Source organism: Pongo pygmaeus, chromosome 1, assembly GCF_028885625.2.
Source record: "Pongo pygmaeus isolate AG05252 chromosome 1, NHGRI_mPonPyg2-v2.0_pri, whole genome shotgun sequence".
In the NCBI taxonomy this organism is placed as follows: domain Eukaryota; kingdom Metazoa; phylum Chordata; class Mammalia; order Primates; family Hominidae; genus Pongo; species Pongo pygmaeus.
The window spans coordinates 66,276,615-66,299,646 of record NC_072373.2 but is presented as its reverse complement, the minus strand read 5'-3'; the positions used below and the strand labels follow the sequence as shown (position 1 = coordinate 66,299,646).

Sequence of the window (23,032 nt, the reverse complement as noted above, 5' to 3'; positions counted from 1 at the left end):
CTTTCGTATGGCACTGATCTCATCCATGAAGGCAGAGTCCTCATAGTCTGATCACCTCCTAAAGGCATCACCTCTTAATACTGTTGTGTTGGGGATTAAGATTTAACATGAATTTTGGAGGAGGAGGCACAAGCAGTCATACCATATCAGGCAGTAAAAATTTACTCCTTAGTTTTCTTCTAGAAATAACTCTGTGATCCATTTTGGATTAATTTTTGTGTGACGTATATTATTGTTTGAGGTTAATTTTTTTCTAGTTTTAAAATTTTCATCCAGTTGTTCCAGCATCACTTGTTGAGAAAATTGTTTTTCCTATTAAATTACTTTGATACCTTTGTCAAAAATATATTGGCTATACATGTAAAAACACACATACACGTATACATAAATGTAGAAATAGGTGAGCCTGTTTCTGACCTCTGTTCTGTCCTATTTCTCTGCATGGCTATCCTTTTACTACTATACTGTCTTGATGACCACAGCTCTCTAGTAAGTTTTGGAATCAGGTAATCTAAGTTCTCTATTTTTTGAGAATTGTTTTAGCTATTCTAGGTTTTTGCATTTCCAGATAAATTTTAAAATAGCCTGCCAGTTTCTAACAAACAATCTGCTTGGGTTCTGATTGCAATTGTATTATAACTATAGTTCAGTTTGGGGAGAATTATATAAATCCTTCTGAAGAATCAGCTTTTGTCTTTCACTTATTTTCTGTGTCTTTGTTTTCTGCTCTTCACTATTTCCTTCCTTCTACTTTATTTGGATTTAATATGCTGTTCTTTTTTTTATAGCTTCTTAGATGCTTAGGTAGATGCTTAGATCAAGGCTTTTAGACCTATTTTAACATAAGCATATAAAGCTATAAATGCCTCTCTAAGCACTGCTTTTATTGCATCCGACACGTTATATATGTTTCCATTTTCATTTGGCTTAAAATATTTCCAGTTTCTCCTGTGATTTATTCTTTGACCTGTGATTATTTATTTTTTATTTTATTTTATTTGTTTTTAGAGACAAGATCTCACTCTGTTGCCTAGGTATTGTGCAGTGGTACAATCATAATTCACTGCGACTTCAAACTCTTAGGCTCAAGTGATCCTCCCACCTCAGCCTCCTGAGTAGCTAGGACTACAGGAATGCACTGCCACTGTTTCTGGCTAATTTTTACAAACTTTTTTGTAAAGATAGGGTTTTATTGTATTGCCCAGGTTGGTCTCAAACTCTTGGCCTCAAGCAATCCTCTGGCCTCAGCCTCCCAAAGTGTTGAGATTACAGGTATGAGCCACTACACCCAGCAACCTATGATTATTTAGAAATGTTTGATTCATTTCCAAATATTTGAGGAATTAGAGAACTTTATTCTTTAACTTAGACAACTAATTCTAGTTGTTTATATATATATTTTTTTAGTTTGTAGTTCTATGACTTTAATTCTTTTAAATCTCTGAGATTTGTTTTGTGGTTCAGCATATGTTCTATCTTGGTGAATGTGCCATGTGCACTTATAAAGAAGGTGTATTCTTTTGTTGGGTAAAATGTTCTGTAAATGCCATTGGGATCTGTTGGGTTATAACCTTAGTGTTGGTCTGACCTCACTGGTTTGTTTTGTTTGTTTGTTTTTTATTGAGACGGAGTCTTGCTCCGTCACCCAGGCTGGAGTGCAGTGGCGCAATCTCGGCTGATTGCAACTTCTGCCGCCCATGTTCAGGTGATTCTTGTGCCTTAACCTCCCAAGTACCTGGGACTGTAGGCACACGCCACCACACCTGGCTAATTTTTGTATTTTGAGTAGAGACGGGGTTTTGCTGTTGGCCAGGCTGTTCTCGAATGCCTGACCTCAGGTGATCTGCCTGCCTTGGCCTCCCAGAGTGCTGGGATTACAGGCGTGAGTCATAGCACCCAGCCACCTTACTGGTTTTCTGCCTACTTTTTGTTAGTTATTGAGAGAGTTTTGAAATCTCCAAATAATTATAGATTTGTCTGTTTCTCTTTTCTCTGTTTCTGTTTTTGTATTTTCTTTTTCGTTTGTTTGAAACGGGATCTTGCTCTGTTGCCCAGGCTGCAGTGCAGTGACACCATCATGGCTCACTGCAGTCTCAATCACCTGGGCTCAAGCAATCCTCCCACCTCAGCCTCCTGAGCAGCTGGGACTACAGGCATACACCACCATGCCTGCCTAATGTCTTCTATTGTTTTATGAACTGTCTTACTCTTTTTTAAATTGCTCTAGTATTTACATTATGCACCTTTATATTATATAATTTTATGTGTAATATAAAATGTTACAACAGTATAGTACTTTTCATTTTCCTTTCCTTTTGTTTGTACTACTATTGTCAAACAGCTTCTATATTTGTTCTAAGTTTCAAAATATAGGGGACTTTTTTGGTTTTTATTTTTTTCTTAAAACAATAAATTGACTTTTAAATAAGTTTTAAAACAAAGAGAAAAAAGTTATTTTATATTTACTCATATATTTACTATTTCTGGCACTTGTCATCTCTTTGTTTAGTTCAAGGCTTCCATCTGGTATCATTTTCTTCCAGCCCAAAGAGTTTCCTTTTTAATATTCCTTATGGTATTGATCTGTTGGCATCAAATTTCCTCAGCTCTTATGTTTCTAAAAAAAATGTATTTTTTTACCTTTGGTTTTAAAGAATATTTTTGCTGGATATAAAATTATAGATTGGCATTTTTTCCCTAGTATTTTAAAGATGTTATTCTGTTATCTTCTGGCTTGTCTTTTTTCTGATAAGAACTTAGCTAGTCCTCGTTCTTTTTTTTTTTTTTTTTTTTTGAGATAGTGTCTTGCTCTGTTGCCCAGGCTGGAGTGCAGTGGTGCAATCTCGGCTCACCACAACCTTGGGTGTCTCGCTCTGTTGCCCAGGCTGGAGTGCAGTGGTGCAATCTCAGCTCACCACAGCCTTGCCTCCCGGGTTCAAGCGATTCTCCTGCCTCAGCCTCCCGAGCAGCTGGGACTACAGACGCACGCCACCATGCCCAGCTAATTTTGGTATTTTTAGTAGAGACAGGGTTTCACTATGTTGGCCAGGCTGGTCTCAAACTCCTGACCTCGTGATACACCCACCTCAGCCTCCCAAAGTGCTGGGATTACAGGCGTGAGCCACCGTGCTCAGCCTCTTATTTTAATCCTTCTTAGGTAATATATATATTTTTTTTTCTCTCCTTCTTTTATCATTGTTTTTCAACGATTTGATTAAAATGCCTTTGTGTGGTTTTCTTTTGTGTTTAAATGCTTGTAATTGAGCTTCTTAGATTTATAGGCTTATAATTTTCATCAAATTTGGATCCTGCAATTGCCATTGAAGTCTGTATGTTCATTTCTCATGTATAATTCATGTGAGAAAATATGGTAAACCTGTGTTATCTGGTAATTGTCTCATTAATAAAAAATTTCTAAAATTAGGATTTTTGTTTTACATTATGTTGAGGAGGAAGAGAGAGTGAGGAAAACAACTAGAGAGAACTCTTGGGAAAGAACTTACGCTAGAAGCTAAAACCAGGAGGATTTCTTGAAGAGTTCTTTATCAGATTTAAGGGAAGTAGGATGTGGGTGTGTCTTATGCTGTTCAAAAAGGCAAACTGGGCCAAGCGAGGTGGCTCACGCCCGTAATCCCAGCACTTTGGGAGGCCAAGTCGGGCAGATCATGAGGTCAGGAGTTCGAGACTAGCCTGGACAACATGGGGAAACCCATCTCTACTAAAAATACAAAAATTAGCCGAGTGTGGTGGTGCGTGCCTGTAATCCCAGCTACTCGGGAGGCTAAGACAAGAGAATCGCTTGAACCCAGGAGGCAGAGGTTGCAGTGAGCCCAGATTGTGCCACTGTGCTCCAGCCTAGGTGATGCGCAAGACCTTTTCTCAAGGAAAAAAAAAAAAAAGCAAACTGAATAAATCATAAGCAATGAGATATTTACACTTTAGCTTTTAATATATGAACTGTTGAAAATTGAGGCCTGTCATGCATTGTAAAATAATGAGCAGAAAAAGTTTAGGCTCCAGAATTCTGGTACTGTGCCTGGATTTGAATTCCAGTCCTAGCACTTAACCATCTTTGTGGCGTTGGGCAAGTTTCCTAAAATCTCTAGGTGTTTCTTTAATCATAAAATTGGAAAAATGGTTATAATCTCAGGTTGTCATGAAAACTAAACCCAGGATGGCTTATGTTCTTCACTTGTCATTTAGTAGATCCCCAATAATTATTAGTTATCTTTCCTTCTTTATATATTAACTTTTTATTCTTTCATTCAGGGACTTTTTTTCCTTTTAAATATATGCAATAGTTAAACAAGTCCCTATGGCCCTCATGAGACTTTATTTACCCATTATGTTTCTCTATTGGATCTTTTCTATGTTGTTGTTTATCCCATCCTATTAAAAAACATATTATATATTCCATCTTAAAAACCCTTTTGACCTTCACATCTCTCTGTAGCTACTGCCTCTTGCTTTTCCCAGACTGTGTTGTCTAAATTCAATTTTAACTTCAGTTCCTATCCTCTTATAACAAGATCCTCAGTGACTTCCACATTACTAAATCCAGTGATTAGTTCTCAGGCCTCATTTTACTTTATTTTTCAGGAGCATTTATTGATTCTGCCCTCTTTTCTTGAAGCTTTTTCGTTATTTGGCTTCTGGGACACTTTGTTTGACAAATTTACCTCCTACTTCTCTGGCCACTGGTTCTCAATCTGTTTACTATTTGTTTCCTTCTCAGTCTAGCTGGGAGTGTCCAGTGTTTTGGCTTCCCTGGGTCACATTGGAAAAAGAAGAATTGTCTTGGGCCACACATAAAATACGCTAACACTAATGATAGCTGATGAGCTTTAAAAAATTGCAAAAAAATCTCAGAATGTTTTAAGAAAGTTTGTGAATTTGTGTTGGGCCGCAGTTAAAGCTGTCCTGGGCTGCATGTGGTCTGTGGGCCATGGGTTGGACAGTCTTAGTCTAGCCCTTAAATATTGGAGTTTCTCAGACTTGTTACTCTTAACACTCCCTTGGTAATGTCATCCCGTCTTACGGGCTTTAACGAATATCTGTATGCTGATGACTCCCAGATGATATCTGTACTCCCATTCTCCTCTGACCCCTTTAACAAAACTCTTTAAGAAACTACCAGTTAATTACATTCATGTCATACCTTTGCTTAAAATGTCCAAAAATTTTGCTTGGTGGTTTCCCATATCTCAGATTATCTAGATCAAGTTAAGTCTGACCTGCATAGTCCAAAACAACTTCGCTCAAATGTCTGGGCCCTCAACTGGAATGACTGTGATAGCTAAGAAAACTGGGTCTCTCTTCCCAAGTAATCTGTCATCCTCAGCTTCATAGTGTTTTGATGGTGTTCCAAAAGGGCAAGCCCAAATGTGCCAGTGCTTACAAAGTCTCAGTGTCACATTTACTGAAGTCCAGTTGGCCAAAGTAAGTCACATGACCAAACCCAGGGTTGATAGGAGTTCCAGGGGTGCAAATGCCAAGAGGTGTGTGATTCATTGGGGGCAGTTAATAATGTAACACAGGTTTTATATAATCTGCATCTGGTTTAATTTGTTAAATTATTTTTTATTTATTTTATGTATTTATTTATTTTGAGATGGAGTCTTGCTCTGTGGCCCAGGCTGGAGTGCAGTGGTGCGATCTCGGCTCACTGCAACCTCTGCCTCCCCGGTTCAAGCGATTCTCCTGCCTCAGCCTCCGGAGTAGCTTGGGATTATAGGCGGCCGCCACTGTGCCCGGCTAATTTTTTTCTTTTTAGTAGAGAGGGAGGTTTCACCATCTTGGCCAGGCTGGTCTAGAACTCCTGACCTCATGATCCCACCTGCCTCGGCCTCCCAAAGTGCTGGGATTACAGGCGTGAGCCACCGCGTCCGGCCAAAATTATTTTATTATTATACAGCACCCGTTTATTTGCTCAGGAAAATAATCAAGAAAAAGAACTGTCTAGATAATTAAATTGTCATCTGGAAGTATGGGCTAAATAATGGCTCTTGTGAGAATATCAAGTTTGACTTTTGAGTATCTTTTGTTTTTCAGTTTCAGAGAGTACCTGGAAGTAGAAAATGTACTTTGTACCACAATAATTTATAGAATATTTTATTTAGTTAAATCAGACAGTATCTTAAATATTGTTGCTAGTTGAGTTAATTAACTTGTCCATCTTTCATGTTATCTACCTGTTCCAAGTTAGAAAGTTGAACTTTATTTCTCCCTAATCTAAAATTACATGGAGCTTTACATTTTATAAAGCACTGTTTCAGCTGAGTGCAGTGGCTCATACCTGTAATCCCAGCACTTTGAGAGGCCGAGGCGGGAGGATCTTGAGCCTAGGAGTTCAAGATCAGCCTGGGCAACATGACAAAACTCTGTCTCTACTGCAGATACAAAAATTAGCCAGCTGTGGTGGCACGTGCCTCTAGTTGCAGCTACTTGGGTGGCTAAAGCAGGAGCCTAGGAGGTTGAGGCTGCAGTAAGTCATGATTGCACTACTGCATTCCAGCCTGGGCAATAGAGTTTAAAACAAAAAACAAAAAACACTGTTTCTTTTTCCAACCTAATTTTTGTTCACGGTCACCTGTCAAAGGATATGGTTACACTCTTGTTTTCTTTTTCCTTTAAAGCAGCTTTAGGTTTACAGAAAAATTGTGAGAAAGGTATAGAGATTTCCCATATCCGCCTTGCTCACACACATGAATAGCCTCCCCTATTATGAGCATCCCCCACCGGAGTGGTACATTTGTTATAACTGATGAACTTACGTTGACACATCGTATTCGCCCGAAGTTCATTTTACATTATAGTTCACTCTTGGTGTTGTACACTCTGTGGGTTTGGACCAGTGTGTAATGACATGTATCCACCATTGTATAGTACAGAGTATTTTCACTGCCCTAAAAATCCTCTTTGCTCCACCTGTTCATTCCCCCTCTCTTCCCCTCCAACTCCTGACAACCACTGATCTTTTTACTATCTCCATGGTTCTTGCCTTTTCCGGAATGTCATATGGTTGGAATCCTATGGTATATAGTCATTTTAGATTGTAACATGCATTTAAGTTTCCTTCATGTCTTTTCATGGTTTGATAGCTCATTTCTTTTTAGTGTGAAATAATAATCTGTTGTCTGGATGTACCATAGATTATTTACCCTTTCCCCTACTGAAGGATATCTTGGTTGCTTCAGTAGGTGAATGGATAAATTAGTTTTCAGTGATTATAAATAAAGCCGATATGATATTCATGTGCAGGTTTTTGTGTAGACATCAGTTTTCAGCTCAATTGAATAAATACTTAGAGGTCATATGGTAAGATTATGTTTAGCTTTGTGAGTAACTGCTAAACTCTTCCAAAGTGACTGTACTATTTTGCATTCCCAACAGCAGTGAATGAGAGTTCCCGATGCTCCACATTCTCATTCGCATTTGGTTTTGTAATTGTTCTGGATTTCGACTATTCTAATAGTGTAGTAGTAGATCATTATTGTTTTAACTTGCATTTCCCTGAGACGTTTTATGTGGAGCATCTTTTCACATGCTTATTTGCCATCTGTATATCTTCTTTGGCAAGCAAGGTGTCTGTTAAGTTTTTGGCTCATTTTTTAATCGAGTTGCTTGTTTTCTTATTGTTCGAGTTCTTTGTATATTTCAGATAAGTCATTTATGAAATGCGTGTTTTACATACTTTCTTCCACTCTGTGGCTTGTCTTGTTCTCTTGACAGCCTGTTTTCTCCATATTAACTCCTTGTACTTTGTCTTGTAATGTTGTCCCTTTGTCAGTTTTTTCATATTACCGTTTCCAAATAAATTTGGTGTGCCGTTACTTACATTAACACTACTTTTAATTCTAGTATCTACTCATATTTTTGCTTTCATTTTGGTATCCTTCTTGTTTGGAATTCTGTTAACCTTTTATCTGTATGTGCAAGCATCTGATTACTTTGTTATGTCTTTTAAGGTGGTCTTATCTGACCATTTAATATTGAGATACTAATTTTAATCTGTTTATTATTTCAAGAAGGTATAGGGGTTGTTGCAAAAAAAGGACTATTTTTAAAAAGGCATTGGGTTCATTGCTTTGGAAAGCATTGTTTTGGCATACCTTGTTTAATGTAAAAATTGAGATGAGGGGAAATAGCTTTCCTGTTGTTTATGGCTTAACCTACTTTGCTTGTTTCATTCATTTGGGTTGTGAGCTTATGTTCTGTTTGAAGTTTTCGATTTTATATTTCGCAGAAATATTTAATGTTCTGTATATATTATATAGATTCCACTACGATGAAAACAAAATGTGAATTTCAGAGAGCCAAGTAAATGATTATGTATTTCTCTGATTGACTGTATAAAATGGTAGGTTTTCTTAAGAAAAAGTATGTTATTCCTGGTTCTCAGATGGAAAACCTTTCAGATTGTTTTTGGTGAAGACTTTTAAAACTATTGTCAGGTTTGAGAAACCTTGAGTTTTTAGGATCTTTACCTTTTATTGAGAAACTGTTTAGTCCAAATTAACCTGAATTTATTTGAGCAACTTGTATGCCATGCACTATGTGAGGCACTACATATGCATAATTGAATAGGACAGTCTCTAGTGAAGGAAATGTATACACAAATAACCTTATTGTAGTCCTGTGAGTCCAATAATAGATGTGGGCATTAAGATGCACTGGGAGTACTCAGCCAAACTAAGACCTGCTTTTAGGAATTACTGAGTTTAAAATACAAGAATGGGTTAACCAAACAAGGAGGGAAGTGGGAGGGCATTCTAGGATGAGTGAAAAAGCATGAATAAGGATACTGAGGGGCAAAACAACAAGAAATTAAAAGTAATTCAGGTTTATTGGATCACAAAGTGTAAAGTGAAAAGCTGTGGCACTTTATATGCTATGCTGAGGAACTTGAGTTTTATCATATTTTCTCTCATTCTTTTCCACTAAAGTGCGACTAAAGTCACAGGAGATTGAATACATGCTTTGGAAGTATGGCAGCAAAGTGCGCATAGACCTGCCGCATATTTGAAATTTCTCCTAAGACATATTTTATTGTGAAGAATTATGAAAAATGTTCTATTCTAGAATTGATTAGTGTGAGTTCTTAAGTTCCTAATTTATAGACTGAGGATAATAATAGCATTTACCTTTTAGGATTGCTGGGAGGAGTAATAACTATAAAATGATAATGACAATAATGGCCAACATTTTTTGAGGGCTTACTTACCAAGGAACAGTCCTAAGTGCTTTACTTCTGTTACCTCATTTAATCCTCAAAACACCTCAATGAGGTAGGTATTTTACTATCTCCATCTTATTTCTAACAAAACTGGGGCACAGAGAAGTAATTCACCTAAGGTTACACAGCTAGTGAGTGGCAGAGCTTGGTTTGAACCTAGGCAGTTTGCATATAAGACATTCTTACTATATTATACTCCCATTTTGTGATATCATGCATATAGAATATTTAGCTTTATATCTGGCACGTACTAATTATAAACGTAAGCAATTATCAGTAGCAATAATAATAACTTACTTTGTCCAGATCTTTGAGTTAAATTGAAGTCCCCAAGAAATTGTGCTGTTTTTCTTGTGACTTGATTTACACCTGACATACCACTGGGGTGCAGAAAGTGTGACTCCCAAAGCCATGCTTTTAACCACTGCCGCCTCCTTCCTTGTTGGTCTGTCTCTACATTAGATTTTAAATCCATGGCAGGGACCATATCGATTTTTTTCATCATGGTACACTTAGTCCTTAACACTGTATCTATGATATAAAAATGACCAAATTTGTACAGTAAATGAGAATCGAAAAACGTGACATTTTCAACTGATCTTAGCATTATTCATACTACCTATAATTGTGTTTTAATTGTTTTACATATTTTTTACATAATTGTTTTGTTTTACATATTTTTTCTTCAGTAAGGAGTCCATCTGCTTCCGTGTTCTACAGGGCATTCTCACCCTGGTCTTAAAAGAGCCCTGCTTGGTAACCGGTATCTGTTTGTCCTGTAGTGATCACTCAGTTTTCAGACAGTGAGGAACATTAGAATAACATTTTGGTCTATAACTAGAATCTGTTAGAAATATATGAGACAGAATTTTTAAATGTTTGTTCTAAGAAACATTAAACAAAAAAAGAAAAAGGCTTTGACATTTTTCCTTTACCTTTCACATTAAGTCATTTCAAATAAAGATAAAATAATTTTCTTAATAGGGGTTCTCTGTTATTGTGGGTTAACTCATATTTTCCTCCTCTCCTCTATCTAGAATGTCTTAAACCATTCTACCTTATGAGAAATTGGATGTTCTTGCAGATAGTCATTGTGGGAGAAAACGTTTCATTTAAGTCCCAGATGAGGACCGAAAACTTGAAATCAGAGGAGCATCTGAAATCAAGTAATATTAGGTAGGATGAAAATTACAAGGGATTTCTACATGTTTTTATTCCTTTTGGAGATGTGTATTATTCATACTCTGTGAATACTAATAAAATTAGAAACTTCCTGAAGCATTTGATTTTGGCCAGGATCGGGATGGGGCATGCTAAAATTTTATTATTTATGTGACTTCATGAGAACCTTGGCTTATGTTTACTTTGTCTTGAGCGTTTTTATCTTGTGGTCTAAGGAAGCTTTTAAAAATTTTACTGAAGTAAATTTTTAAAAATTTTGTTTTATATGAGGTCTCTGAATATTTATGATAAACATAGGGACACGTGATTTATACATCATCCTTTAGAATGAAAGTTTCTGTGGTTTTTTTTACATACTTAGTAAATCATGTGAGTGCAGGTAACATCAGCTTGCAGTTCTGTATGTCAGCATGGATGCAATCAAGCCTCCCAAGTGCCTGTAGAAATAGGTGTGTGATAGTATGCTAGAGAAGCTCTCTTGTACATGTGAATTAGTAACTATTGCTACAGCAGCTTATAATGACAGAAAATGCAAAGATGCTTGATCTCAAAGATGCAGCTTTTAACTGAGAGATGATAGTTGCCTCTGCGAGAGTGATACCTCTAGCCTGGCCATTTCAGAAGGCCTTAAATATGTTTATGAGCTCTGGGGTTTGGAACTAGATTGCAAGGGTGGAACCCAAGCTCTGCCATTTCCTAGTTATGTGACCTTGGGCAAGTTATTTAACCACTCTGTGCATCTATTTCCTCATCATCAAAATGGGCATAATATTATTACTTACCTGATAGAATTGTTGTGAGAATCAAAGATTTAGTAATATATGAAAGCTAAGACCTGGCAAATAATAAGTGATTAAACTATATTATTGTTTGACTACTGGTTAATTCTTAACAGATGAGTTTAGTCTGTTATCAGTTAGTGTGTATTTCTATGGTTTATAATTGTCTTGATATATCAGGTCCAATTTTAAAAATGTATTTGTTAAATAACATAATCAGAACTAATGTTTGGAGAAAAACAAAAAAAAATAACATCCTGACTCAATTATTTTGTAATTTTTATGTATCTGCCTCTGGTTTTATTTTCTATTTATACTAAGAACATAGTCTTCATGACATCTAAACTGTTTTTCTTTTGTCACTTGTGGTGGTAGAGGACCTATGGTTTTTTACTACAACTTTGAAATGTCTTTTTCAACCCAATGTGCCCCTTCAAAAGGGATCTCATGAAGCAGTGAGGGGAGGGAGGGACACCTGACTAGCCAGTCAGTAACCAGATTAGCAAAAGTAATTTGGTGATTATTGAACTATTCATGTCACAATCAGATTAGCCCTCCTTATTCAAATGATCATTTAGGTTCTTTTATATAACTTACTTGTCTTATTTATTCCTCATAGCAACTTTGAAAAGTAGTTTGTATCCTCGTTTTATGGCTAAGCAAACAGTCGTCTTAAAAGCTCCAAGATAGCACTACTAATTTGTAGGAAAGCCCAAATTCAGACCTGAGCCTTTTTGCTTTATATTATTTTCCATTACATAAAACTGCCTCCCGTATGGTTCATATTTTATCACTCAGTAATTCAACAAATTCAACAATTTTTAGTGAACAGCTGCCATGGGCCGAGGCATTATTCTAGTTGTTATGGCCCTCATCTTTTCCAACACTCCCAGTGGCTCATCTTTTTAGTTGTATTCTAGGCATATGTCTATCCTTGCACTCACTTTTATTGTATTGAAATTATGTACATGCCTTTGTATCTGTCACCTTACCTAGAGTTCCTTAAAAGTAGGTATCTACCAGTGTTATCATTTTGACTATTTAGAGTAAAAAAAAAAATCACTTATTTTAATTTGTACTTACTGGTAGTATTTCCTTTTTTGAATTATCAGTTTGGTCTTCTGCCGATTTTTTCTGTTGATATCTTGATTGAATGATTGATTGATTGATTTTGAGACCGAGTCTCGCTCTTGTTGCCCAGGTTGTAGTACAATGGTGTGATCTCGGCTCACTGCAACCTCCACCTCCCAGGTTCAAGCGATTCTCCTGCTTCAGCCTCCCAGGTAGCTGGGATTACAGGCACCTGTCACCATGCCCAGCTAATTTTTGTATTTTTAGTAGAGACAGTTTCACCATGTTGGCCAGGCTGGTCTCAAACTCCTGACCTCCCGTGATCTGCCTGCCTCGGCCTCCCAAAAGTGCTGGGATTACAGGCGTGAGCCATAGCACCTGGCCAATATATTTTTGTATTAATTTTTCAATTTTGTCTAGTCCACATGGCTCTTAACACTTTCTCTGCATTCTTTTCTTTGTCATTTTGTAATTATCCCAAATATTTACCATTCTCCTCAGCTTATCCCCCTCTTACTTTCAGAAACAGATTGGATCTACCTTATCTCTGAAATTGAGGAAATACAGCTGTAAATTCTCTTGACATCTCCCTACCCCCAGTATTTCCTAACACATTTTCTATGTTCTAACACATTTCTATTTAACCTTACCAACCTCCAATTTTATCCTGACTCTTTTTCAAGGCCAGTCCTCTTCCTGTCTTAATAATATCATTCTTATTTCCTTCTATCTCTTCCAGAACAGTGCTGTCAGTTTTATTTTCTGCTATTTTTTTATTTTTTATATTTTGTATTTCTCCTTCTTCAACCTATTCATTTCTTCCACCTTCTTTCCTTTATTCTAAACACTCTCAAGTGTCTCCCATTGGGAGGAAAAAAAAAAAAAAAAAAAAGAAGAAACTTCTGTTTAGCCATGGCCTCTGTCTCTTTACACAGCCCAGCATCCTAAGAGTTGACGTAAACTTCTCCCTCTTATTTGTTCCTCAACCTCCTGCATCCTGATACAATCTTTTCTCTGGCAAGGCTATCATTGACCCTTATTTCACCAAATCTGACACACTTTCCAGTCCTTATCTATCTCATAGTACTTTTCTGCTGCCTGTGTATTGATGACTACTCTTCCTTTTTGTTCTCTTATTTTCTATACTCCACTCTTCCCTTGCTGTCATACTATTCACCAACTTCTTCTTGGTGTTCTTCATGGAGTGTCTTTCATCTACCCTTTAAAAATGAAAACAGAGAACTAGCTCCACCCTTCTGAGTTTGTGGGCAGTTACATTTACTCTCATGGTTTAACTGCCATCAGTGTACTGATCACATCAGTGCTATATCCCTAGTCTCAAGTCTCCCCTGTGCTTGATACTTATCTCTGAATGCCTGCTTACGCATTCATTAATTCAACAAATTGAACACATTTTTAGTGAACAGCTGCCACGGTCAAGGCATTATTGTAGCTGTTATGGGTATAGCCCTGAACACTATCTTTTTTGGATTCTCTACCTTCTCATATACCCAGCTGGCCAAACTAACAATCTGGGAGTGACAGACTCTTTCCTCTGCTTTATCTTCCTTTCTTTTGGCTTAACTTACCAGGTATTTTTTGAATCTGGGTTTTTCCATTCATCTGTATTACCACTTCCTTACTTCAGTCTTATATCTGTAGTAATCTTTCTAAAATGTAAATCTGACAATGCTATGCTCTTGCTTTAAATTCAGCACTGGTTTCCTATTAAAGGACAGAATCTGAACTCCAAGGCATGTCGTGCAAGGCCTCTCACAATTTGCTCTGTCTGGATTCTTCAGCTTCATTATCTGTGGCTTTCTGCCTTGCATTTGATGCTCACTCACTAGCTTAGCTTTGCTTTTTATTGTTCTGTTATTTCTTCTGCTTGGAAGAATAACTCCTTCTCATCCTTTGAAATTCTCAGACCAGTGTTGGTCCTTAATAAAACTAGGTACACATTTTTAAAGAATATAAAGTATGGAGCGAATGTTGTGGTATAGAGTATTGTAGTGTTGGGAGATTTGAAAATCCTTCATGAGCCCTAAAGTGCTGTAAAGAGAAAGCAAATTAGTATTTTTATTAACGTGTGCAAGAAAAGCTCCTTTAGAAGCAGCATCTTCTCTAGATTTTCTTTTCCAAATGAAATTCAACAGTAGAGCAATATGATTTATTTTTCTCTGATTAATATTGTGAGACTTGATGTGTGTGTACAGGTGTACACGCATGTGCCCATTAAGTGCATGCTTACTTTATGTCTGGCCAATTATTCAGCATAAATAATTATGATTAGATTATTGTGTTTATGGTTATGATTGAGAAATGCTGTTATTATCCCAAGTATTCCTTAGAACTCTATGAAACAAGTGAACAAATTAACTTGTGGCTTTTGGTTAAATTTCTTAAAAAAAAAAAAAACAAAAACACTCCCAGCATGTTCTCCCAAAATAAAAGAGAGTGATTCACTTCTCCTTAGCAGCTGTGAGTTTAGAAGATGTTGAGTTATATTCCTGAATTCTGCTCAAAGGGGATTGGGAGTTCAGGCAGAAGGAATCTCCTATTTTATGTATTTTATGTGCCCTGAATCTTAGACTATATATTCTTTTTTTTTTTGGAGACGTAGCCTCCACTCTGTTGCCTAGGCTGGAGTGCAGTGGCATGATCTTGGCTCACTGCAACCTACGCCTCCCAGGTTCAAGTGATTCTCCTGCTTCAGCCTCCAGAGTAGCTGGGACTACAGGTACATGCCACCACGCCAGACTAATTTTTGTATTTTTAGTAGAGACGAGGTTTTGCTATGTTGGCCAGGCTGGTCTTGAACTCATGACCTCAGGTGATCTGCCCACCTCAGCCTCCCAAAGTGTTGGGATTACAGGTGTGAGCCACTGTGCCCAGCCGTTAGGCTATATATTCTTTAAAGAGATTATCCTGTATTTGTTACCTAGCATTGTTACATAAGTGCTATACATAATCAAGATATTTTTTAAAGAAGATAACCCAAATTTTAGTATTTTCCTCTAGTAACATTATTTGAAAAATTATCATAAAATGGTTAAGTATTGAAAGCCCCAGTTCTATGGGTTGTTACTATCAAACATTTCAATTTTTTTTCTTATACTCTTGTGTAAGAGAGGAACTATTGTATAATATCGTAAAATAATGGTTAGGAGTTATACTCTGGAGCCATACTGATTATGCTACTTCTGCTACTTACTATGACCTTAACTAACAATACTACTTAACCTCTGTCTCCTTGGGTTTCTTGAACTATAAAGTGGGAACAATAACAGTACTTAGTGTGAAGTAAATAATTTATGTAAAGCTCTTAGAACAATGGCAATAGTAAATGCTACATATAGTGTTAGCTGTACCTGTAGGCACTACAGTATCTATATATATTCTAATGTACCTAGTACCTATGCTACCTCTACTATGGTACCTGTAGTATGGTATATAGTACTGAGTGCTTAGAATGCATTAAGTGTATTTATAGATGTTGATTATTCCACAAGTATTTATTGTTTCAGTTTATTAGCTTTCAACATACTTGGCTGTCACTGAATGTTCCATATTTTATTCAGCCTTTTAATGACTTTTTCTTTTTTTATTGCTTGATAGAATTGCTTAATTTTTCCTATTATTTAATAACTAAGACAATATATTTCGATAGCTATGTTTAATAGTGTTATTTTGTTATTGAAAGCATGGTGATTTTATTCTTGGTTCATTCATTATTTTAATTAATTCCTTCAGCTTAAAGAATTAAAAGGAATTCATGTTGCCATACCCTCTACCAAGAGAAAACATTTTAAAATTCTGGCCTCTCTGTATGAGCGTTGGCTGTAAACTTTAATGTTAATTCATTGATGGTCTTTATAACAAAACCATAGAACAATTGAGGTATAGTATTTTTTCTTCTTCTTCTTTGGAGACAAAATCTCACTCCATTGCCCAGGTTGGAATGCAGTGGCACAAACACGGTTCACTGCAGCTTCAGAACTCCTAGGCTCAAGCAATCCTCCCACCTCAGGCTCTTGAGTAGCTGGGACTACAAGTGCACACCACCACACCAGCTAATTTTTTATTTTTTGTAGAGATGAAGTCTTCCTCTGGTGTCCAGGCTGGTCTTGAACTCCTGGCTCCAGTGATCCTCCTGCCTCAGCCTCCCAAATTACTGTGATTACAGGTGTGAGCCACCATGCCTGGCCTATTTTTTTCTTTATAAAGTAAAATAATGATATAGCCAATTTTGTGCTAATCTATTAAAACATTTATATAAGGTTACATATCCATTGATTTGATTTCTCATATATTGTACACTGTTTTTTAAAAAGAAAGCTAATAATTGCTTAGGGGTGGGAAGATAGAGATTCCTCTTGTTGTGAGGCAATAACTCTTAGCTTAACCCTCCCACCTGTCTAAATGGATATTTTGGGGATACAGAAAAAAAAGTTAGTGGATAATAGTATATAAGCCAAACTTTGTTTTAAAGAGTTTGCCACTAGATTCTATCAAAAACATAGCATGGCCTGCAAGTACTGTTTCTAATTATATGAGACTGTATTTTTTAAGATAGTCCACTTTGTGACAAGATCAAGATATTAACTAATAAAAACAGACTTTTACTCTGCAGACACTATTGTTGATGATTCCTTATAACCATAATTTGGTTTGGGAACTTAAAGAAGTTTTACTTCTTGTTCTTTTCGTCAGATATTCCTTAGAGCAGGAGATGGCAAACTTTTTCTGTTAAAGGATCAGATAGTAAATATTTTAGGGTTGGTGGGCCATGTGGTTGTTGTCTCAACTCTCAACTCTGCCTTGGTAGCTGAAAACAGCCACAGACAACATGTAAATGAATGTGTGTGGCTGTGTTCCAATAAAACTGTCTTCACAAAAATAGATCCAGGATGAAAGGGAATTTCATCCACAAGCTGACCACGGCATTTGAGTATAAAATTTATTTCTTGTGGTCCTTTTGATAAAAATTTCAGATATAATCTATTTCCTTTATGAACAGATCTTTTAATTTAGGCTAATTGACTTAAATGTTAATGTTCCTAGATAAGCCAACATTAGCTTTTTATGTCATATAATTTTGTTATTCTACTTTCAAAGAAATAGAAATAACTTGGACTTTGTGGAGTCATTTAAGAACAAAATTTGTACCTAATTGTACCTGACTGTTTTGTGACTGGAAGAATTATTTTACATCTCGGAGCTTCAGTTTTTCCATTTATAAAACAGGAATAAGTATAGCTATCCCATAGGGTTGTTATATTTTCTATTTAGCTGTCTTTATCAATTCAATTTAGCAAGGTTACTTTTAAAAAGAAAGCTAATAATTGTCATTATTAGAAAGCTAATAAAAGTAATTAACTTGTGCTTCTTTCAGAACCTAGGAAAGAACTGCCCAGAAATGAGCACTTCTACCCTTGTTATATTGAGGAATCAAAGCTGGAATTTCAAAATATTTTAACTTTTATGTCAGTTTTTGTGACATTTTTGTATTTCTATTAGTGCTTGACTTTTTAGTTTTACGGTTTTTCTTGGACAGATTATAGCATGGTAAAAATAACAGAGTAAAGTTTTAGATCTGTGTTTATCAATGGAAGCCTGCTCCAGAGTCTGCAAGAACTATAGTTCATCACCTGACAGCTTATAAGAAAAGCAGATTGCTTGTCAATTACATTTCTATTATATACCCCATGTAATCTTTGACTGGAAGTTGGTAACATCATTAGGTGGATGTTAGCATACTGAAATGTTACTTGTTCATCTTTACAAAACAAATCATGTTTGGAATGAGAAAACAACCTTTAGATGCATGAACCTAAGTATATATCCTGTATATACTTAAGTATAAATTTTTAGCTAACATAGGGAAGCATAGTAAAGTATATCCTTTGTAACTTCGCAACTCAGGGACAAAATGAAAGGTCATTCATTGAATCTAGTAAAGGTACATAATTAACCCTAGCTTTCTCACTATAAGGTTTATAAATTAGTACTCTCCAATAGGATTTTTCAGGGGAGGAGCGACATTTGTGACATTGGTAGGATAGGGTACATGGTGTGCTTTATTAAATTGTATAATCTTAGGTTTTAAAGGCATAAGCCAACAGCTTTGCAAATGTGTATTTTTTTTTTAATGGCAAAAGTTAACACCTGAAGTGAAGACTGAAGTCAGGCTATATGGATAATGGAATTTGATATGATGTTACATTTTATGACTAAGTGTGGCTATTTGTTTAGTATTCTTCATTTATGTTGCTAGTTCTCATAGGGCTTATGGTTACCTCCTTAGCACTACATTGAGATTCTGTTGTTTGAAAGCTTAATTTTTAAAAAGATGTAAATATCTTTTAAAGGCTAAGAGAATGAAAGGATTTGCTTTACATTTTAATGAAACTTAAATTTATTAGGTTGGTGCAAAAGTAATCATGGTTTTTGCTATGTTAAAAAATGGCAAAAACCACGATTACTTTTTCATCAACCTAATACAATTGACATTAAATACTTAATAAATTATATAAAACAATATTTACAGTAAAAATTTTAAAACCTTAATATTCTCTAGCTTTCATGCTAAAAGTGTGGGCGCCTGTAGTCCCAGCTACTCGGGAGGCTGAGGCAGGAGAATGGCGTGAACCCGGGAAGTGGAGCTTGCAGTGAGCCGAGATCGTGCTACTGCACTCCAGCCTGGGCGACAGAGCGAGACTCCGTCTCAACAAAAAAAAAAAAATGGAAATCTCAGCCGGGCATGGTGGCATGCACCTGTAATCACAGCTACTTTGCAGGCTGAGGCAGGAGGATCTCTTGAGCCCAGGAGTTGAAGACCATCCTGGGCAACATAGCAAGGCCCAGTCTCTCTCTCTCAAAAAAAAAACCTCTCTTAGGTTTATATACCTACCTTCTTAAATAGAGTATATGAGTGATTTATACTTTTCCTCTCATTAAAAATATGGAGTGTCTGTTGTGTGCAAGGTGCTGTGCTAGTAGACAAGGAGTTGTGATGAGCATTCTTAAAATCTGTAATATGTAACATGAAGAAAAACTAGAAGTGCTGTGAGAGCATAAAATAGGAATATCCTTAATCTAGATGGAGTTCAGGTGGGGCTTTCTGAAGCAGTAATGTTCTGACTGAGATAAAAGATAAGTGGTAATTAAGCAGACAAAGGGGGAAGAGGTGCTGCTAGCAGAGTCTTTTATAAAGACCCCTAGTGTGAAAGAAGCAGGGTATGCTGGAGAAACTAGAAGTCCAGTCCAGAAGTCCAGAAATGAGCCCGGAGATCAAGGAGTGAAGAGTAGTGGAAGTAGAGTTCAGAGACTGTCGAATGTTGTAGGACAGTTAAGATTTTGTTCTTTACCCTCAGAGTAGTGGGAAGTCATTAAAGTGTTTTAAAGGGACAATTAATAGATCAGATTTGCATTTTTAAAAGATTCCTCTGACAGCTGTTGGGAGAACAGAATGAAATGGGGCAAGAATGAAGTGGAGGAAACAAAGCCAAGGGATGGTTCTTGAATGAGAGTGGCTGAAAAAGAAATAAAGAGAAATCAACAGATTCAAGATATAGTTAGTAGATAACATTTTTTGGAGTTGATAGATGTTAGGGGTTTGGGAGAAAGTTGTCATGGAGGACTTCCAGGTTTCTTCTTTCCACAATTGGAAAGCTATGATGCATTTGCTAAGATGAAAAAACATTAGAAAGAGAACTAGAGATAGGGGATGGGAATGGGTCTTGAGTTCAGTTTTGGACCTCTTGAACACAGGCAATTCCTGACGAATTTGAGAGGGGAAAAAAGAGGCAGCAGCTAGAGGGGAACATGGGGCAGAAGGTTTTTAAAATGTGTGAGATACTTGGACATGTTAAAATGCTGAAGAGAAGGAGAGATCCAAATGAAGTGAGGGAAGTCTCAAAATTGGTGCAAGGGAAGGGGTAAATCAAAGGAACAGTCCTTAAGAAGGGTTAGCAAGAACATACCTAAGTGGAATTATTGTTCTTAAATATTAAATAAGAGGTGCAATACCTCTAGTGTTTTAACAAGAGAAAGTAAGAAGCAGGCTGTATGAATGTAGTACATATACTTCTGCTAAATAGTAAGTGGGAATTGTTTTCCCTGAGGTATGGAACTGTCATTTGGAGGTGAGGAAGGGGCATAGGAATCAGTAGCTTGAGAAGAGGGGAAATTTGAAATAGTTATGGTGACTAGTGAATTGAGAAACGTAGTAGGATTTTTTTGGCAGCATTGAGAGAATTTTTAAAAAGTTAATGAATATCATTTAATATTATCTTAAGTAAATCACATGTGGAGGAAAACAGCAAGAAAGTGGACTCTACTTAGCAGAAGAGGTCACTTAACTTTTAAGTGGTCCTTAAACTTTTAAGTATTGGCATTAATTTGCCAAGACCTTGTGCTACCCTGATGTTAAAGTAGGGATGCTGTTTGCAGTGCCACAAATATAGCTGCTGTATATCCTTACTGTAGTATATGATTTCACCTAACTTTTAGTGTTATTTATATGTTAGTTAGGCCTCGTTTGTTTCTAACTGATACTCTTTTTCGTTTTTTTTTCTATCTAGGCAGGCAGAAGTCCTGAAGGCTGACATGACAGGTATTGGCTGGCTTATTTCTTTTTCACAACATATTTTATATATTAAATTAATGGAAGGATATCCTCTTTCTTATATTACGCACAGCGCTAAATCCCATCTTAGTTGCCAAAAGGGATGATCATTTACTATCTGCTTTAAATATTTACTGTTTATGTAGTTTGAATTCTTGCTTAAATAACTGTTGGGAATTGCATATAATATTAATATATGGTATACTGAATTGAATGTTACCTAATTTAGTTTATATAATCACTTAATTTTTATGAAACTTTTTATTAATGATTTTTAAGACATACAGGAAAAATAACATACCCCATATAAACCAAAATATCTTAGAGTGTTAGGCTAATATCTTTCTGGGAAAATTTTTTTTTCTATTGATAATTAACCAAACTTTAGTAGGTAAACCTTCAGAAAAAATATTTATAGAAAAATTCTATTAGAAGTCCTTGAAATTGAGTGAGCTGCCTTGCTGCCTTTCTTTTCTCCCATATCTTTGTTACTTTTTTTTTTTTTGAGATGGAATCTCACTCTGTCACCTAGGCTGGAATGCAGTGGCACGATCTCGGTTCACTGTAACCTCCGCCTCCCTGGTTCAAGCGATTCTCCTGCCTCAGCCTCCTGAGTAGGTGTGATTTACAGGCGCACACCATTACATCTGGCTAATTTTTGTATTTTTGGTAGAGACAGGGATTCACCATGTTGGTCAGTCTGGTCTCGAACTCCTGACTTCATGATCCTCCTGCCTCAGCCTCCCAAAGTGCTGGGATTACAGGCGTGAGCCACTGCGCCTGGCCATCTTTGTTTCTTTAAATAATGGCTGAGGTCTTTTGGAAGAATAACTGCCAGGCTTAGCCATTGAAAGGAGTAAATGAGGCATCGTGCGGTGGCTCACGCCCGTAATCCCAGCACTTTTGGAAGCCCAGGTGAGTGGATCACCTGAGGCCAAGAGTTTGAGACCAGTCTGGCCAACATAGTGAAACCCCGTCTGTATTAAAAATACAAAAATTAGCTGGGCGTGGTGTCATGCACCTGCAATCCCAGCTACTCTGGAGGCTGAGGCAGGAGAATCACTTGAACTGGGGAGGTGGAGGTTGCAGTGAGCAGAGATCACGCCACTGCACTCCAGCCTGGGCGACAGAAAAAGACTCCGTCTCAAAAAAAAGAGTAAATGATTTAAATACAAAATTAGGAAATATGTTGTAATCACCGTATACTGATCAGTATGCCCTCCGTAACAGCATATGCCATCCTAAAGTGTAATAAGAGGGATATGTACTAGTGAATCTTATTCAAATTTCTGAATAATTTAGTTCTGCAGTGAAATTCACAAAAAAAAAAAAAAAAAAAAAATTAAACAGCATACCTGCCAAGATTTGCAAAGAGGAAAAGGACTATTAAAATATCTTTTTGTCAACTCTGGAGTCACTTAGGCTAATGTCCTAAGAGTTCATGGATAATCTCATGTCATCTTGTTCAAGGAAAAGTGTGTTGGGGGGCAAATAGCTTATATATTTACTCAGTAATAGGTACTACTCAGTTCTTTCCGTTATTAACAGATTTGTCATCATCTATATTGTGTATATCAGTGTCTGCTCTGAGTTACTGTATTATGCTCTTGAATTGGCATTGAAAACATAATCTATTATGTGATGAAAACAGAACATGGAGCAATATCAAGCTATCTGTACCATTTACCTTTTCTTAGACATTGAACAACCTTAGTAAATAGTCTTAGGGTTTGACCTTTATAGGGGACCTTTGGCTGCCCAGAAACTTTAACTAAGATAATAAGTCTGCTCATTTGAATGATGGTCTTGATAGATGAGAGTTAGTAATCTTTTACACTTCTTTTTCTTGCCATAAGTGAATTAAAGCAGGGTTGACTAAATCTATTAGTTAGTGATTAACAGTTTAACTAGGGATGAGGAGCTGATAGTGAACTCTATTCTTACTAGCCTGTAAACTCTTAGGAGCATAACTCAAGTCCAGGAGATTCTCTTTGCAAAATAGGATTGTGGTGGCTATAGATGCTAATAGCAAACCTAAAGAAGAGTGATGATTATTCCATTGTGTAGCAGCAAAACGAAGTAGCCCAGCTGGTTATGGGAAATATATAATTGAAAAGCCCATTATTAAGATCACCT

General features: G+C 36.6%; 1 protein-coding gene across 12 annotated transcripts in view; it reads left to right on the top strand.

Moving 5' to 3' along the window:
* The window catches only part of SMG7 (SMG7 nonsense mediated mRNA decay factor), an 82,217-nt gene that overhangs the window by 20,005 nt on the left and 39,180 nt on the right, over positions 1–23,032 (top strand). For 4 of the 12 annotated variants that reach the window (XM_063648246.1, XM_063648228.1, XM_063648229.1 and 1 more), the window contains exons 1-2: positions 10,281–10,411; positions 20,853–20,884. In XM_063648246.1, the coding sequence (XP_063504316.1) occupies positions 10,296–10,411; positions 20,853–20,884 (148 nt within the window). In that variant the 5' untranslated portion in view covers positions 10,281–10,295. Of the gene's footprint in view, positions 1–10,280; positions 10,412–20,852; positions 20,885–23,032 lie in introns of those variants that run through there. The other 8 variants (XM_054443437.2, XM_054443430.2, XM_054443405.2 and 5 more) reach the window with 3 other exon arrangements.